Here is a 17,053-nt window from a genome sequence, read left to right as displayed (position 1 = left end):
GAAATTTGTGGTACCCAATTCCTATCAAATAATTGTTAAATCTAGATAATAATAAAATTTTTTCAAAGAAAAACAAGTCTTAATAATTTCTGCAGTGGCCCCACGCTTGACTCTCCCAACTCCGTAGTCCGTATTAATCCGTTCTTTTCATCTTTGGCATCTAGATTAACTAAAGATAAGCTTTGGGTAGGCTTGGTAATTATGGAAAAATAGAGGGGCAAGAGCAGAGACGACCCACTAATCGAAATGGATAGAATTATGTGGAGAAAAAAGATTAAAACAAGAAAAAAAAAGTAAGTAGTAGATAGCAGGAGGGACTGGCCGCCAGCTTATATGAGTCCGGAATAGCGGCAGGCAAAGTCGGGGAGTGATGTGACCCAACTGCCAGTTTTAAAGTCGTGTGACGTCAGCCCTAAGCAGTAGAGTCTAAGAGGAGAGTCTAGATGACGCAAGCCCTAAAGAGTGTGAGTTGGTTGGTTGTTCCCCCAGGCAAGAAGATTCCAACTGTCGAGTCGACGTGGCGTTGTCAGCCCACCCACCATCCTCGCCAGAGGGGACTCGAGAAGGACATTCCTTTAGCGAGCTGGACCGTGGGTCCCTCCCCTAACTGCTTCTCTGTCCCCGAATAAATGGAGCCCAAGCCCCCTCCCCCCCGCTTTTGTCTCGGAACGGCTCCTACTCCAACTCCGGCTCGGCTCTCCCATCTCAGTCCCTACCTACTAAAAGTTACTTTACCTCATTCAATGCCGAAACTGTCCTTATCCCTTTCCTTGGATATGGTGATTAGTACTGAATCATTAAGGGTACAATCGTCCTTGAGGAATCAACCCTGTTATTACTCTTTCTTATTTTTTACTTTGTTGATTTCCCTACGGTAGGGAATTTCCGTATGACGGAGAGTAGCCATACACGTGTCGGGCATGAAGGAAAGGAGAATCCCTAAGTAATGAGTCCCACCTACTAGATCTGCTAGGGTTGTAGGCTATAGGTCAACAACTAGGCTACTATGAGAATCAGATGATGGGAATGTGAGAGCTTTTACTTAATCCCTTCATCATATTCTGGCAGCATAAAAGTTCGAACTAAGATCAGACGGCTGTTTTGGAACGGTGAAAGGGTTTCCGTTTTCCGCACGTGTACTTTTTTTTTATTTATTATTTTTACTGCATCTAAATAAACATCGCATTAAGCCTACGCCAGAACAAATATATTTAATTGAATGTTTGTAGGGTTCCTCATGAGGAGAGTCTCCTTGTATTATCCTCCTCCTTTTGTTTTGTCAAGGAAAGACTCCTTTGATGAGAACTCTCGCCTAAACTTCTTTTCAACCCTCTACTGGCCCCATCCCCATCATCTCTCTCCTCTCTCTCCTCTCTCTATCCATGTTCCCTATGACACCCACATACCACACTCCCTTCTTTAGAGATAAAACAACTCCCTTTATATAATAATTATAAAATTGTAAATAGAATTCTCCCTGGTTTTAACTTTGTGATTAACAACATTACTTTGTACATGTCATTGTCACTTGGACTATTTGTTTCCTAGAATAGAAAGAAGTACAATTACCATTGCACCCTTTTAGCTAATTTCGACAGATTAGATTAGGTAAATGGTTGTTAAGTTTGTAATCTTCTGTCGAGAATAGACCAGCTTAATCAACCATTTAAGAAGTAGGGTTTTGAGGCCCAATTCGAAGCAGCATCCAAACAAAATTTGATTTGGAATTGGGCAGAAAAGTATGTATATATATATATATGCATATATGTAGTGTGTTTGTGTATGGTAAGCCATCTTAGTCACCGGAAAAGGCGGCAAAGGCCGTGGTTTCACTATTAGCAGAACTGGGCTAAACCATGGGTCCCTTAATTCTGATAGGTGGTTCTCAATGTCATGGGTGTGGGACAGCGCACCGAGGGCAACAGCTTCGTCGGTAGTACCATGCAATGACGTTGTAATGTTGCCTAGAGTTTATAGAGACACAAATGTGGTATGTATCTGCCTCTATCCCTCAATAAAAAAGGCATCTAAGCTGAAAATATGTGGGTGCTCCCTTCACCTAATAGGCCTGCACCTTGTTCTCATTCTCATGCACAACTATTCTTACTTCTCTATTAGATCTATAACTGAATGTGATTATGTCGTTGGCTCATTTGGACGGTGCTAGTGCTGATGCCTTGATGAGATTATATATCAATCTGCTGTTTGATTCCAAGTTTCCATCCATATCTGCCAAGGCCAAAAGGAGAGAGAGAAGATAGAAAGATACCTTCGCGTAAATGCGACAGGTTTGGACAATTACTCTATTGTCAGAGGTGAGAAGTACAGGTTGATGGCGATCCACCACGAGTTATATGACTGAGCATCATGTGATCAAGTTAATTCCGTAGCATGAACTTAATTGCAAAATAAATAAATAATAATCATGTGAAATGGGCCCTCATCTCCCCTCCGTCTCTAGAGTACTGTTATGTTCATATCGAAGAAGAGCTTAATTAAGTTTTTGTTAACTAATTACACCATATATCTAACTCCAGACTCTCCAGTGAAAAGTAGTTTGCTGCACAATGAACAGGTGCAGCTCTTTCTGTTAAATTTACAACCTATTCAGGGAAAAGGGAAAAAGGGAAAAATAAGAATGGGAGAGAAAGAAGAAAAAATATGAAGTAAGAATAATAATCTAAATGGAGGACTGAGACTAAGAGGGCATCTCTCCAACTCCAAGTCCAAGGAGGAGAGACCAAAAAGTTAAAAACCCTGAACCCTAACCATACTCTCACCCAACGGGTGTAAGGGGGTGTTTTATTAATCTCAACCATGGTTAAGAACAAAGGCAAAGGCCAAAGGCAAAAGGCAATGATTACTTGAATGAGATGGGACCCACTTGATTATCTTTTCTTTCTAATCTCTCGTTTTTTTTGACTTGGGATCGGGTCCCACCTCGGCCACCACTGTCTTTATGGATTGAATGATAAAGAGCACCGCACGTGGAGTCTGAACCAAGGGCCTGTCCAGCCACAATAAAAGGAAGCAAGATTTAGAAAGGGGAGAGGAAAAAATTTATAGTGTAAACTGAAAATTACGAAAAAAAAATGAAAATTTAAAGGGGGAAAATAAAGCTTATAGTAAAGCATTTTTTTTTTCAGAAAACATTGCTTTTCAAGCCCACCATATAATTCCCACTCATTGTATTTGTTGCTTAAAGCTTGCCCTCCTCCCTTATCTTCTAGAGTCTAGAGGGAGACCCAACCGAGCTCTCAAACGAATATGAAAGCTGTTGCAGGCTAACGGTAGAGCGACTACTCTAATCCCATCTCACTGCTGAGTGCTGACTTGATGTTGATGAGAGAGAGAGAGAGAGTAAGAGAGACCCACAACCAGAAGAGATTAAATTAAGTGGGAATCATCCCTTCTACAGGTCACAGAATCACAGGTGATTATTAATTCATTGTATGTATTCTTCTTCTTCTTCTTCCTCTTCTTGTTATTATTATTAGCAGGAGTAGTTCATCTGTATGTAATCGATCAAATGGAAGGAGAAAATGAGATCCGTAGGCCGAACTTTCCACTGCAATTACTAGAGAAGAAGGAGGACGAGGATATCTGTTCAAGCTCAGGCTACCCATCTCTAGCTATATCCGCCGAGACAAGCATGATCCGATCCAATTCCAGTCTACAAACGGTCGACCCAGCAGCGAAGAAACCCCCTCCAAAGAGGACTTCGACCAAAGATCGACACACCAAGGTTGATGGAAGGGGACGACGCATCCGTATGCCTGCTACATGTGCGGCTAGGGTGTTCCAGCTCACCAGAGAACTGGGCCACAAGTCCGACGGCGAAACTATCGAGTGGTTGCTACAGCAGGCGGAGCCGGCGGTGATTGCCGCCACGGGTACGGGCACAATTCCTGCCAATTTCACGTCCCTCAACATTTCACTCCGTAGCTCGGGGTCCAGTATGTCGGCCCCGTCTCAGCTGAGGACCACGTACTTCAATCCAAACTTCGCGACAACGCCACAATTGAGGATGAGAAGCGAATGGGAACGCAACATCATGGACGAGTCTCAACAACGTCGAATTCTATTCCCAGGCGTTGGGTTGTCATCGGATAACTCCTCCTCCACCTCCTCCACCTCTACACTGCTAAATTTTCACACCAACAATGTAAACCCCATGATACAAGCTAAGCAGGAGCTGCGTGACCCATGTCTAGACATGTCAGATACTGATACTAGTATTGGCGGGAGAAAGCGTCGACCAGAGCAGGATCCTTCGTCTCAACAACATCAAATGGGAAACTACCTGTTGCAATCAAGCGCAGGCCCAATTCCGGCCAGCCATGGTCAGATTCCGGCGAATTTTTGGATGGTTACTAACCCTAACAACCAAGTGATGAGTGGTGATCCCATATGGACATTCCCTTCGGTTAGTAATACTACTATGTATAGAGGGTCCATGTCCAGTGGGCTACATTTCATGAATTTCCCTACCCCAATGGCTCTCTTGCCAAGCCAACAGTTATCTCCTTCGGGCATCGGTGGTAGCGGTGGCTCATCCGAGGGACACTTGGGCATGCTTGCCGCCCTCAATGCTTATCGGCCGTTGCCGGGCACCGGCGCTTCTGAATCTCAGGCGAGTGGGTCCCAACAGCATCACGGGGGGAGTGAACGACATGACACGCCTGGTCACCATTCCTAGATCACTTACACATGTATGGCTTGATTTTTTTTTCTTTTTAAATATATAATATGCACTTGCAACACACGTGCCGTTTGATTGCTCGAAATTTGAATTCACTATTCCCCTTTCTATTTCTTCTAGTTGTGTGTGTTTTTGAGTAGTAACTGGTAAGGATTCTAGCTAGCTAGCTTATTCTAGGGTATGAGAAGACAGAATTTAACAATGGGATATTGGCTGCTGTTTTCTTTCTAAGGGTCTATTGCGGTGTTATTCAGCATTAATTTCTTATCACTATTTATTGTTTATTATATTTCATTAAGGTCACTCTACGACTCTTGCAATTGCAAATTAAATGTAAGCTTTCGATGATTCAACATGCATGCAATGCTTCAGGCTTATTCTTACTTGCTTTAGGGTTTATTTCACGAGTTTAATTAGCCTGCACATTACATAAGAGAAGTTGATAATCTCTCTCTCTCTCTCTCTGTGCCTGCGTGCTTTTGTGTGGGTGGGTGAAACACTGAACCTGGGAAATTCAGATAGAGGGTGAAAGATGTAAAGTACTATATTGCACTGTATTATACAAGTACTGCTTTCCTATTTGATTCTCTAGCTATATCTCTTCCATGCATCTCACGTTACTGTGGCTGTGGTTTAGGTACTACCAGAGTCGTAGTGGGTCCGTCTATTTACTATAGGATGGTGGGAACCACGTCTTATCAGTTTCAGGTGTTGCTCAGGATGGTGAGCCCCAGTTGCTAGTTATTGTCAAAACCAATGTACAATGTCACTGACTAACAAGAGGATCATTCCTCCCTTTTTATACACGGTGATTGATGGCACACTTGATCGGTTGTGGCTGTTCTTGACCCTCCACATGGTCCTCCATCTGACCAATCAGGAGCATTCTTCCTCTTGGACGGGATACTACACATAAAATATGCTTATACACATCTTCTTTGACAGTTCTATAACTATCATATCAATTTTATATTTTATTTCTTCTCTTATATATGTGTCCATTTAAGAGGAAGGATGCTAACTTTTGAGCCTTCCTTAATAGTATATGTAGTCTCCAAAGGGGGCGTTTTTCTGCAACATACCTGTACTCTGATGAGCTTGTAGGGACTACAAGTCTGTACCTCTTTTCAGAGAATATAATATATTACATTCTCTGAAGATGAACATACATGACTTTATTTATAGTGTTAAGCTATCTGGATTGCTTTTACAAGCAAACTCACTCTTGTTATAATTGTTGCATTAGTATCATTATAAACATAGTGCACCTAGAGGATTAGATACTGCTTTTTTTTGGAGGGTATTAGAATGTGAGTTGTGTCTATAGCTAGGCATAATCATATATATAATTTGGACGGGTGAGTAAAATATCTAATAACTTTTTATCAAGTTGTTATTGTTCTTTTCTTTTGTTTAGTTTCAGTTTTACAGATTGACACAATATTGTAATGCTTTGAATAATTTGCTCCACATGGCTATGGGCGGTTCTAGGTGTAAGCTTTTGAACAGAAAGGCCCAACTCATAAGATCCCATGGATGATCTTGACCGTCTATGCAATTAGGTTGTTTGGACAAAACGGTCGAGAAACATATAGGTGCCAACCCAAGGAATTGGAGACATGATGGCCATTAATTAGGGTGATGTTTGCCAATGTGTAATAGTGCTTTATTTGTTAATTTATACAACTTCCACATCATCAAAAACAATATGATTTTGCTGATATGGCAGTTGTTTTTGTTTTCAAAAACAATAACCTAAACATTTACAAACACCCACTAGATGATTAGGTCCAACTAGTTCTGCTAAATTTTTCAGTAGGGAGATCCTTTAGCTTGGGTCCATCAACTGGTCAATATAAATCAATAAGCATGTGCATCCCATATTAAAGAACCTTGCTATTATTTATAGGCATAATAGTGTTACAGAATCCCATCATTCCCCCTTTAGTTTTTCCCCATATTGTCTAGATTTTCCCTTTGTTTCACAAAAATAAGATGTTTGAAATAAATTTGAATATGGTTAGGATTTGGTGGATTTCAGTGGGTGAGTTGGCTTTTTTCCGAATAGTGGGTCCAGATTTTAAATGCCATAACTATAATGTTTCTGGTGCTTTTATTTACTTATTTCTAGTTAGAGAATGTCTACATATACACTTTTTTTTTGGTAAAATGCTGTCTTGCTGATCAAGGAAAAAAAGGCTAAGTTTTTAATTATTAAGTTGGTAAATGAAGATTTTCTTTCAGACTAATTAATGGAGCTTGAACACCCTTTATTGAAAGCTTTGATTTCTAATTTTTACCTAATATAAATCAAACTATAATTCTGTTTTATGTTAACATCAACTTTGAAAAATTAAAAGAAGCTATCACTTTGATTATTAGATGTAACAAATTTAAATTCATAAATAACAAATTAGGTTTATATTTTTGGTGATTAATCAGGTTTGCCTTCATTTTTTAAGTATTATATCTTTCTTGAAAACAATTCTGTTGTCTTTGTACCTAATATTACTCAAATTAGCTGTAATTATCATAAAATCAAAGTCATAAGATTTATATTGGGCTTAATATATTGGTGGTTTAGTTTGCTTTTTTTTTATTTTTCTGCAAGGTGGTTTAGTTTGCTTTGAGTTGTTTAATCCCATTTCATGATTTGGGTTATATATCTCAATACAATATGTCCAGGTTCTTGTTAAAAATAATAAAATATGGCCAGGTTGGGTATTGGCCGATATGTACGAAACCCTAAAATGCAATCTATTGGCACCTCTATTAAACTATCCATGCACTTTAATTATAGCTTTTTATTACCATCTTGCCTTTGTCCGTAGGGCTACAACTTTGTATTCAAAAGTACCCTATCATGATTTATGAGTAGTGATCTGGTAGCTATCTATCCTAACAGCTCAAAGTTTCCAGAGCTTATGAGCTCAAAAGCTTTGTATAACTCCACTTTTGGTATCTGAATTACGCTGAGCATTCCAGCTTTTAGATGTGTAAATTATCTTGTCAGTCCACTAGCTTTACATGTGTAGAGATCCATGGCGTCCAACAAAGAAGCTAATTTATTGTGTCCACGTTAGAGTGCAGACTAATCTTATTCATATAAATCCTATAAATTGAATAGCTAATTTCTATATGTCTGCAAATTTCTAGTACTAAACTGCAACTCCATAAAAGGATCTTATATGTACCTGCTTTTAGTATTCCTTCTATTTTATAGAAATGCTTTCTTTTTCCTTGTTTTTGAATAAATATAAAAACCTTTTCCTTAAAATTTGGTTCCTCTACTAAGGAATAGCAATTAACCCTTATCTCCCCACACACACGTGGGGGGGGGGGGGTGTTGGAACATTCGTGTTGTGTTGCCATTGCATTTTTGGTTATTAATAAAAATTTATGAGAAATATATGCTGGCACATCATATATAATTGTCATTTTAATTTGAAAACTGCATGTGTATGAGAAACATTAATTTGACCATTTAGATAAACTATTAAGTGTGTACATATTTTGTATGCGGAAATTTTTGATAGCGGCAATTTTTTATGATGATGATGATAGAAAATAATATGTTTTTAAAATTTTCTACAATTTTTTATATTTCTATGTATATAAAAGTTATTCTTACTTGTCACACTTATTTTAGTTTAATATGATGAATATACAATATTAGAGATGTGCTCAAATGTTTTCTATAATTTTTTAAATATTTTTTATACTTTTATATGTTTTTTATTTTTTAATTATTATTGTTATTATTATTTAATTATGACATCAAGGATTTATACATTTGACTCAAAAGGTTGAATTGTTGACTAGCCACCAAAACGGGAAAATGACTGCATTTTGTGTTGGTTTTAAATTTGTCTTTTATTTCTATCATTAATAAAAACATTTATTCCTTATCATACTTAAATTTTCTTTAACATAGTTAATTAATATAGGATTCAATGAAAGAATGAGAGTCAATACCATAAAGTTAATGAGAGGGACTTGATCAATGTGAATAAATGTAATAGTTGAATTTACATTTTGCATGGCCATAATTATAAAGGGATCGAATTCAAAAATGAGGGCATTCTAGTCAAGAACAAAATTCTATGAATGTTAATGGGAGTTAATATCTTAAGTATATGACTTAATGAGAGACTTTGAATAAGGAAAAAATTGGTTATTCAAATTACATTTTTATCCTTATAATTAAAGCACACCCAAATTCAAAAATTTGTGTATCTTAATCAAACAAAAGTTTCACTCTTCAAAATTTATGACATCTTTCCTATTCTCATTTGTTTGGCTTCCACTTGTAAAATTTGCATGTGCATTGCAGGCAATATGTTTCCATTAGTACCAAAAGTACAGTATTCTAAAAACAGTTAATAAAAATCATTAGTATTTTAAAGTTTCACAGATAATGGTTCAATATCATCGACCTTTATATTTGGAGCCATTAAACAGTTTGAGTAAACTGAACAAAGAAAAGAGAAAAAATTGAGTACACATATACCTATCAAACAAATACTTCACATCAAAATGCAGTATGATTTGAATTTTTGAAAGAAAAATGCAAGACAAGTTTTAGATTCCACTAACAAACAATTTAGATGCATGCAGTGTAGCCAGCCAAAAATGGGAACACTTTGTTTTAGCAAAACCCCATCTTTTCCAGGTGGCAAATATCAGCTTAGTACCCCTCAGCTTCATGGCAAAGGAGTCCTTTGCTTCGCCTAAATGGTCACTACCATTAGTAGTACTGTTTTGAACGTCCAGGTGCAAATTAAATACTGTCCAGCTGCAAAGCATGGAAGCTATCATACTACAACTCATCTATCTCCAAGAAGGTGCATAAGCTTTGGATCCTTTTACCAACTCATCTGGCTATAAAGCCATAATTCTCTTTCCTAGTTGTAAACCAGTTAGAGATATCCAGGCGTTTTTTTAATTTTTTATTTTTGGTAAACTAAGGAAAATCCTTTTGTGGCGAACTAAAATCCTTCTTCAAGAAGGCCCTTCCAATACTGCAACAGTATATGATTGAATGGATAGAAGGATTGGCTCTTTGGGATGCATTTAATATAATTTTCGTCATTTTTTGTTGACCGTGGACTTAATGACATGTATTATCTTGAGAGCTGAGAATATTAACCGATACTCCCCTACTGTCACATGTGATGCTGTGGTGTAGTGGTTATCACGGTAGTCTTACACACTAAAGGTCTCCAGTTCGATCCTGGGCAGCATCATTAATTTCACTTTTAACTAATTTTTTGTTTACATTGGGAAGCTTTGCATCTTTGGAACTGATCTTAGATCATGTCCTCTCTACTAGGGAATGCTAGGGCTTCAAGTCTTTTTTTTTTTTTTTTAACTTCTCCAAGACTGGATTTTCTTCCCCCATCACCCTTAAAAAGAGATTGGATTTGCTCCTCATAGAGCGCGCGCTTTGCATCAACCTCACAGTCCATCGAAGCAGTGTGTTGATATCATCTTTTGCACACATGATGTTATCATTTATGGGAAGATGTTCCCAATGCATCACTACGATGCACTGTGAGAATGGTGTGAGGCATGCTTTGTGGGGCAGATCTGAACTCCTTTAATAATGGGAGTCTGATATGGAATCAACTGGTATGTTTTGATTGGTCAAACTTCATGGTATTCATCAAAATTCATGGGATGTTTTGATTGGTCAAACTTCTGGAGTATCATATCCTTCCCGGCATAGAAAATGCAAACAAAGTTTAGCTGAATGCTTTAGCTGTTCAGCGGGCTGTTTCATGTCAGATTTAAAATACATAAGGCTCGCATCTTTTTCCATTGGGCCCATAAATATTTTACTGACGTAGAACCTCATCATTGGTTCCACAGCCTGCTGAACAGTTAAAGCCTTCAACTAATCCAAATTCAGAAAATGCACTAATAATGCATTTAAAAAAAATACTACCTTCATCATTATTAATCATTAACAGTTGTATGGTACAGTAACATGTTTTTCTGTAGTGGTACTATGAAATGCACCTTATGCTATAGATGTTACACCCTTACCTGTTACATCAATATTGCAAATACATGAGGTGCACCATCACGATGTCTTGTTGTGGCATTTATAGCTCATCATGGTATTGGTATAGAGTTGAGTGGTGTGTTTTTGTATCAGAGTTTGCATATTGTTGTTTGTTGCTTATTAAAGCTCAGTTTGGAAGGAGTACAAATACAAATTTGTAGATTATAAAACCTTATATTTTATATTATTTTGTATGTATTTGTATTGTATAAATTTATATTTATACTCCTTTCAAATTGAGCCTAATGGAAAAAGATAGATGAGGCCATGAACAAAAAAAAAAAAGTCTCTCTCCCAAAAAAATAAAATAAAGAAGCTCCCTAGACAACCCAAACAATTTCAGATTGCTGAGGTGTCTGTGGCCAATACAGACTGTTCATCTAATAGGGGACTCTTTGGTCTTTGCCTCTTTGGATCAGCCATGCTAACAAAGCCACCAAAATTTATTTTTAATTTAAGAGATACAATAAAGGAGTTTATTTTGAACACATGGTAGGTTCTTTCAAGCAGAAATTTGTTTCATGAATATAAAATATGTGCTTGGTTCCATTGGCGTTTATTGAAAAAATGCCGCCACATCAACGCCACATAGGCGTTAGCATTTATTGCATATGAAGCAAAATGAATCAACTGTTTGGTTTCATCGTTTATTAAATAAATGGTACAAAACTAAAACGCTTTGATTTTTGTGCATGGGGCATTTGGGAAAACGTTAAATTCTTGTTTTCCCCAACGCCCCAACGTTTCTTGAAACTAAATACTGTTGTGTCACACTTTAATGGGTATTAATTTGAGGTGGAGAATAAAAAATGTTTAAAGTTAAAAAATATAAATAAGCGTTTAAAGTGAAAAAGCACAAATAAACAACTACCCATAAACATAAACAGAACCAAACACCCTCTTTAATTGGAGAGGAACAAAACTCCAAACTAAGTTGCCATGCAAATAATTCCTGTATTATTTAGACTTCTCCACAAATTACTTATCTTGCTGACTGAACTCTTGCCCTGTTTATTATTATTGTACGGCATCAGACTTCTTATATAATCTTATTATGTAATGTTACATAGTGGTATATAATTTGATATAAATATAGAATATTTTATATCTTTGGTTTATCATTCTTTAGAGAGGGGACTGATGGCACATCCTCAATTTCTAATAAACTTGCTTCATCCCTAGTGAGAAGACAGAGAAATCCCTATATTTCATAATAGAAATCAATATATAGAGTTCTTTTTGCCTAATGATACGGGCATGTCTCCTTTATATATATAAAGGATTTTATAGTGCCACTCTTTCTCCGTATTTTTTTATTCCAAGTTTTCTTCCTTTAGGCTCAATTTTGAACGAGTACAACAACAAATATATATGGTATAAATACATATAAAATATAAGGTTTTTCATTCTATATATTTGTATTTGTATTCCTCCCAAACTGAGTCTTTGGTGACGTTTGATAACACTTTTTAAATGTCTGAAGTTTAAAAACGTTACTTTTCAAATGTCAAAGCTGTTTAAAAATGCATTTGAATTTGGATCTGAAATAAATTTTCACATCTGAACTAATAAGACATAAGCCAGGTGCTGAACGCGGTCAGATGCGTTTTAAAATTTGGATCTGAAATGGACTAACCCCGTTGTATAGCCCCTTGGAGGAAAAAAAAACACTAGTAGAAGTATTGGTTTTTTCTGGGTACTTTTTGTTGCGTTGTAAAGTGTTGGTTTTTAGCTTTTCTTTTATTCTGGTAAAATATTAGAGGAGCTTATAAATTAATGTACATGATTCTACCAACAGTTGCATATATAGAGATAGGGTGACAAAGGCCGGCTGCCTTTTTTCAGCCCTTTGCGTGGTAGAAATTGAAACCAAGGCTCAGTTTGGAAAGAGTATAAATACAAATATGTATAGTGCAAATGCATACAAAATATATGATTTTGCACTCTACATATTTGTATTTGTACTCCTTCCAAATTGAGCCTAAGGAAATCATTGTGAACATTCATTAGCTGTTTGAGTAAGGGTGTCAATAGACCAGTTTTGGATTAGATCCTGTGCAGTCCAAAATCAATTTGTATGTATTGGATGGATTAATAAGACATTTACTTGGACCAATATGGTCTAAAATATTTATTAGATTGGATTAGACCTGGTCTGTCTGTAATAAATTTATATTAGATTGGGTTAGATTAAGCCAATATTTGGTCCATTGATATAAGATAAGAATATAAATGTCAATGGACTAGGTTTGAGTTAAAACCAATCTAAATCAAAATGAATTTGAACTTACTGAACAGTCCCAACATTGAATTGGACCGGTTCAAAATATTCATTGGATTGGACTGGACCTAATTCATTTATAATGGACTTACATTGGACTGGATTGGATTGGACCAAACCTGGTCCAATTGACACCCCTATGTATGAGGTTATGAACAAACTTACTTTTGTTATAAAAAACAAAGTTTTCCTTCCAACCAGGGTGCTTAGAAGCTCATGAACCAATATGCTCTCTTGAAAAGATTGTTTCTTTAATATGGGAAGATATTGCTTTTTATTGTTTTTCCTTCTTTTCTCCATAAAGAAGGTACTTCAGTAGTTCAATTAACCAAGCTATTGGAAATAATCTTATGGGCAAAGTCAAAGAAGCTCACTTGTCTACATTAATAATTGATGATGAAAACATTTTGTTCCCTAGGAATAACGTATATGCTCGCTAGTATACATTATTTAATTTGCTAGGACCACTCTCATGATACCCTGATCTGCAATGCAAATGGCTTTGGTTCCTTTGAGGGTCCCAACTTAATGATGCCATTCTCGTAGTAATTAAACTCAAAACCTGCATAAATGTGAATGAAACCATTTTTTGGTCACTCATTATATGTCAATTTAGAGAGGACTAGTACTGCATAATTGTAGTCTCTCTTCTCTTGTTGATGTTGTAGGTTGCTTAGCTGTATGAAAAACTTTACTTCATTTTGAAGTTATCAATACTTGCCTATTTGACATCAGTCACTAATTATACTCTAAAATAATAATGACTAGAGGATGGACAGAGAGAAGCAAATGGTATGTGAGGGTCATAGGCCAGTAAACAAGAAGATTTACTTTCCTTATATGTATGATGATTGTAATAAGCAAATGATTTTTTTATGAGGGATGATTTTGCCTTTTAATGACATCGTGACATGTAGCAGTATAGAACAGTCAAGTGACACCTCAGTGCTATGTAAACATTAACTTCGACGAACCTTCGACACATTGCATCCGTCTCGACCTCTTCGACCCCACCTTGGCAGGCCAATCTGTGAACGCCCCGAATAGTGTTAGGTTGGCGTAAGTGGTGACCTGCTTCCGTCAACTTGACTGTGGCCCGGTTAGCAACCTGCATGACATGCCTAGCAACCTCACAAACGGGTTATCATCTCCGATTCTTCTGAGCTCATGTCGCCACATCAGCGGAACTGACTCATGTCTCACCCGCTTTGGAGGCAACCAAATAAGTATTCTTGCTTTATGCAAAGTCTGTTTCCGGGCATAAAACCACCTCAAAATTAGATGGGCCGATAATCTAGACGTGCTACGTGAAGCCCACAGTAAGTTGCACCTATATAAAGGAGCCCCCATTCTTTAAGAAAGGTAAGCATAATTTAGTTCTCACTATTCTCAAGCTTACTTGCTTTTTATCTCTCCAAACACTCTTCTCTGACTTAAGCATTAGAGTGTCTACCCCGAATAAAGCAAACCAGACACTCCGGTTTTATCTTTTTGCAACTCAATTAGACAACCTCATCAGCCCGGCATTGGAGTTGTCTGCTAGCAAGGAACACTAGATCATGTATCACCAGTTTTAAAATTTTCTCTCCAATGTTAACTATGAAGCCTTAATCTTTATCCTATGATTGATAAACCAAAAAACAATACAACCCTATGAATTTAACCTAAGAAAATTAAACCTATAATTGTCATCCTTCCAATGAAGAGGCCACCAGCCATACCATTTTTTTAAGTCTTTAACCATTTAGGTACTTTGAAGGGAAAAGTAATGGAAGATATTAAAAGGCGGAAAGGAGAAAATATAGCCTAATTGACACACACAATATTTAATTTTAGCACTAGGACAATAATTCACAATAAAACTATCATGGAAAGTGCCTAGAAGACCCATAACCATCCATGAATGATGGTTTCCTCAAGGTGCCTAACATCATTTTTTCCATAATTTCCATCCATGAAAGATGATGCATTTGTACAATTGGACAAAAAATAAAAGAAAAAGGGAGTGATTGGGGCACATCCATGAGTTTATAGGACAATGAAGCCACTGTTCCGTGATGGTAAAAGGGTTGTCAATGCATGGGCCGGGTCTACCATACATAATCGAACCAACCGACCATTATGTTGGTTTTAGTTCTGTGGTTTTGTCTTGATTAATAATTTGATTGGAACTGGTTTTTGTTGTTTTGAGCCAATTAAGACCTGAATTTATTATATAATTAATAATATATGAAAAGTCTCTGGGTTTTCTTGTAAATTAAAATTTACAAGAAACACTTGTTTCTTGTTTTATCAATATATAAGCAATCTATTATATAATATATATAAGATAATTTTGATTAAAAACACTTGTTTTATCAATATATAAACAATTTTTTATTTTCTGTTGATGATTTTATTAAAGTTATATTCAATGTTCAAAATTTTCCCACATATTGTGGTGTATTGTATAGTATTGACCCAACACCAATATGTGAAATATTAAGTATATTAATATTTTAATATAACACGGGGCAGACCTTGCTATGACTACCCAAGTAAGTGATAAATGCACTTATCCAGGTAAATAACCTCTTGAGAAACGAACGACGCTTAAGTATAATCAGGTGTTATGGGTCAAACCCGATTATCCTGTTTCGACCCATTAATAATCGGGTTGGGACCGATGCACCCTGTACCGAAGCAGACGCAACCCATTGACAGCTATGGGTAAAAATCTATAAGGCATGGAGTATTTTCTGTCAGTTTCTTTTTGAAAGCGTATTTCTGTCATTTTAAACATATAGAACGAGACGCGCCCAAATCGGTTATCAGTCTGAAAAAATTGAAGGGAGGAGGTAAAAACTGATATTATATAATTCTGATCCGAGTGATATGATTTCTGAACGAAGCGTACGCTAAGGTGGCGGTGGGGATGATCAAGTGATTTGATTTGATTTTGACAGCCATGATAAATAAACGAAGTATGTATAGATAGATTTCAAAGGTCTCGGGCCTCTCGGCGTCTCGCATCTGCAGTTACAGCGAGCGCGTTTGAGCGAGCGGCAGAAATCCAAGAATATCTTTTTCCATGCAAAAGACCATCCCGAAAAGTGAATTGATGTAACCGCGAAAGCAATCAATCCCTAACGCCAACCCCTGATCCTGATGTTACGCCAATGACTTTTGGTCCACCAATTACAATACCACCACTGAGTACTGAGTGAGTAGTGAGTAGTACTGACTCTCCCCACTGTAAACACTAACTAATATTACTATTTTTTTTTCTTTTTGGGTTTGCTTATTAATGGCGAGTACGGTTTCAGGGCATGTGAGGTTGCATATCCCTGTCAGTTTTCTTGGCTCCCACCCACCGAACGAAAAACTTTTGCAGGAAGAAGCACAATAAAAAAAAAGGACTAAAGGAGTCCTCTGAAATGAGTCAATGACACGAGCCACACTAATCGCGATGACTCTTTTGGATTATTTCTCAACGCCCAACATCGCGGTCCCCAGATTTAAAATTCGAAATTATGATGGAACAGGGCATTTTCGTATTAATAGACCATAATGAGTCTAGTCAATTTTCATCTCGACGCTTTTACTATCCTTCTTTAATGGTTTACTGGATTAAGGTATTGGAGTGGTTTTGTCTTGTGGCAGTTGTGTACAGTTCAACCAGGAAAACTTTAGCAACTGGACGCATTTCTTTATGGTTTGATTTCCAGACCACCATTTACGGGTGCTAACAGTTTAATATTATGATTATATATATGAGCATGCCAGGTGCCAACTTGTTAGTTGATCAGGTTTCTGCCTGAATTAGGAATTAGGATTGTTCGTAAGACCCGAATTATTAGGTTTTTAATTATTTTTAGTCGGCTTCGATTCATACATTATGTATAATCGATATGATCCGATTATATATATTTATGATAATGTTTTATATTTTAAATTTAATTTTTTTATATAAAAATGGGAAATTTTTCATATTTCTTATTTTAAATTTAAATTTTTAATAATA

At 36.7% G+C, this 17,053-nt stretch overlaps 1 protein-coding gene and 1 non-coding gene across 3 annotated transcripts; both read left to right on the top strand.

Annotated features, from left to right (window-relative positions):
• The first annotated feature begins 3,090 nt into the window (after positions 1-3,090).
• On the top strand, positions 3,091-5,862 carry LOC104597313 (transcription factor TCP15-like). 2 transcript variants are annotated; one of them, XM_010258787.3, is made up of 2 exons: positions 3,091-4,712; positions 5,340-5,862. In XM_010258787.3, exon 1 carries the CDS (start codon positions 3,530-3,532, stop codon positions 4,697-4,699), a length of 1,170 nt encoding a protein of 389 aa, XP_010257089.1. In that variant the 5' UTR covers positions 3,091-3,529; the 3' UTR covers positions 4,700-4,712; positions 5,340-5,862. The 2 variants fall into 2 exon arrangements, with proteins under 2 accessions (XP_010257089.1, XP_010257098.1); XM_010258796.3 differs by lacking the exon at positions 5,340-5,862 and having other exon boundaries at positions 3,091-3,433; positions 3,537-4,815.
• A 4,013-nt stretch (positions 5,863-9,875) lies between these two features.
• On the top strand, positions 9,876-9,948 carry TRNAV-UAC (transfer RNA valine (anticodon UAC)). The gene has a single exon. It is a non-coding gene; the product is annotated as a tRNA-Val (tRNA).
• Positions 9,949-17,053: the final 7,105 nt, after the last annotated feature.

This window comes from Nelumbo nucifera, chromosome 3 (genome assembly GCF_055504915.1).
Source record: "Nelumbo nucifera cultivar China Antique chromosome 3, China Antique-T2T, whole genome shotgun sequence".
Classification (NCBI taxonomy): domain Eukaryota; kingdom Viridiplantae; phylum Streptophyta; class Magnoliopsida; order Proteales; family Nelumbonaceae; genus Nelumbo; species Nelumbo nucifera.
This window is presented reverse-complemented; position numbering and strand designations above follow the sequence as displayed.

Excerpts from the sequence above, each read along its gene's own strand:
- LOC104597313 (XM_010258787.3), top strand. The coding sequence starts at position 3,530 with ATGGAAGGAGAAAATGAGATCCGTAGGCCGAACTTTCCACTGCAATTA.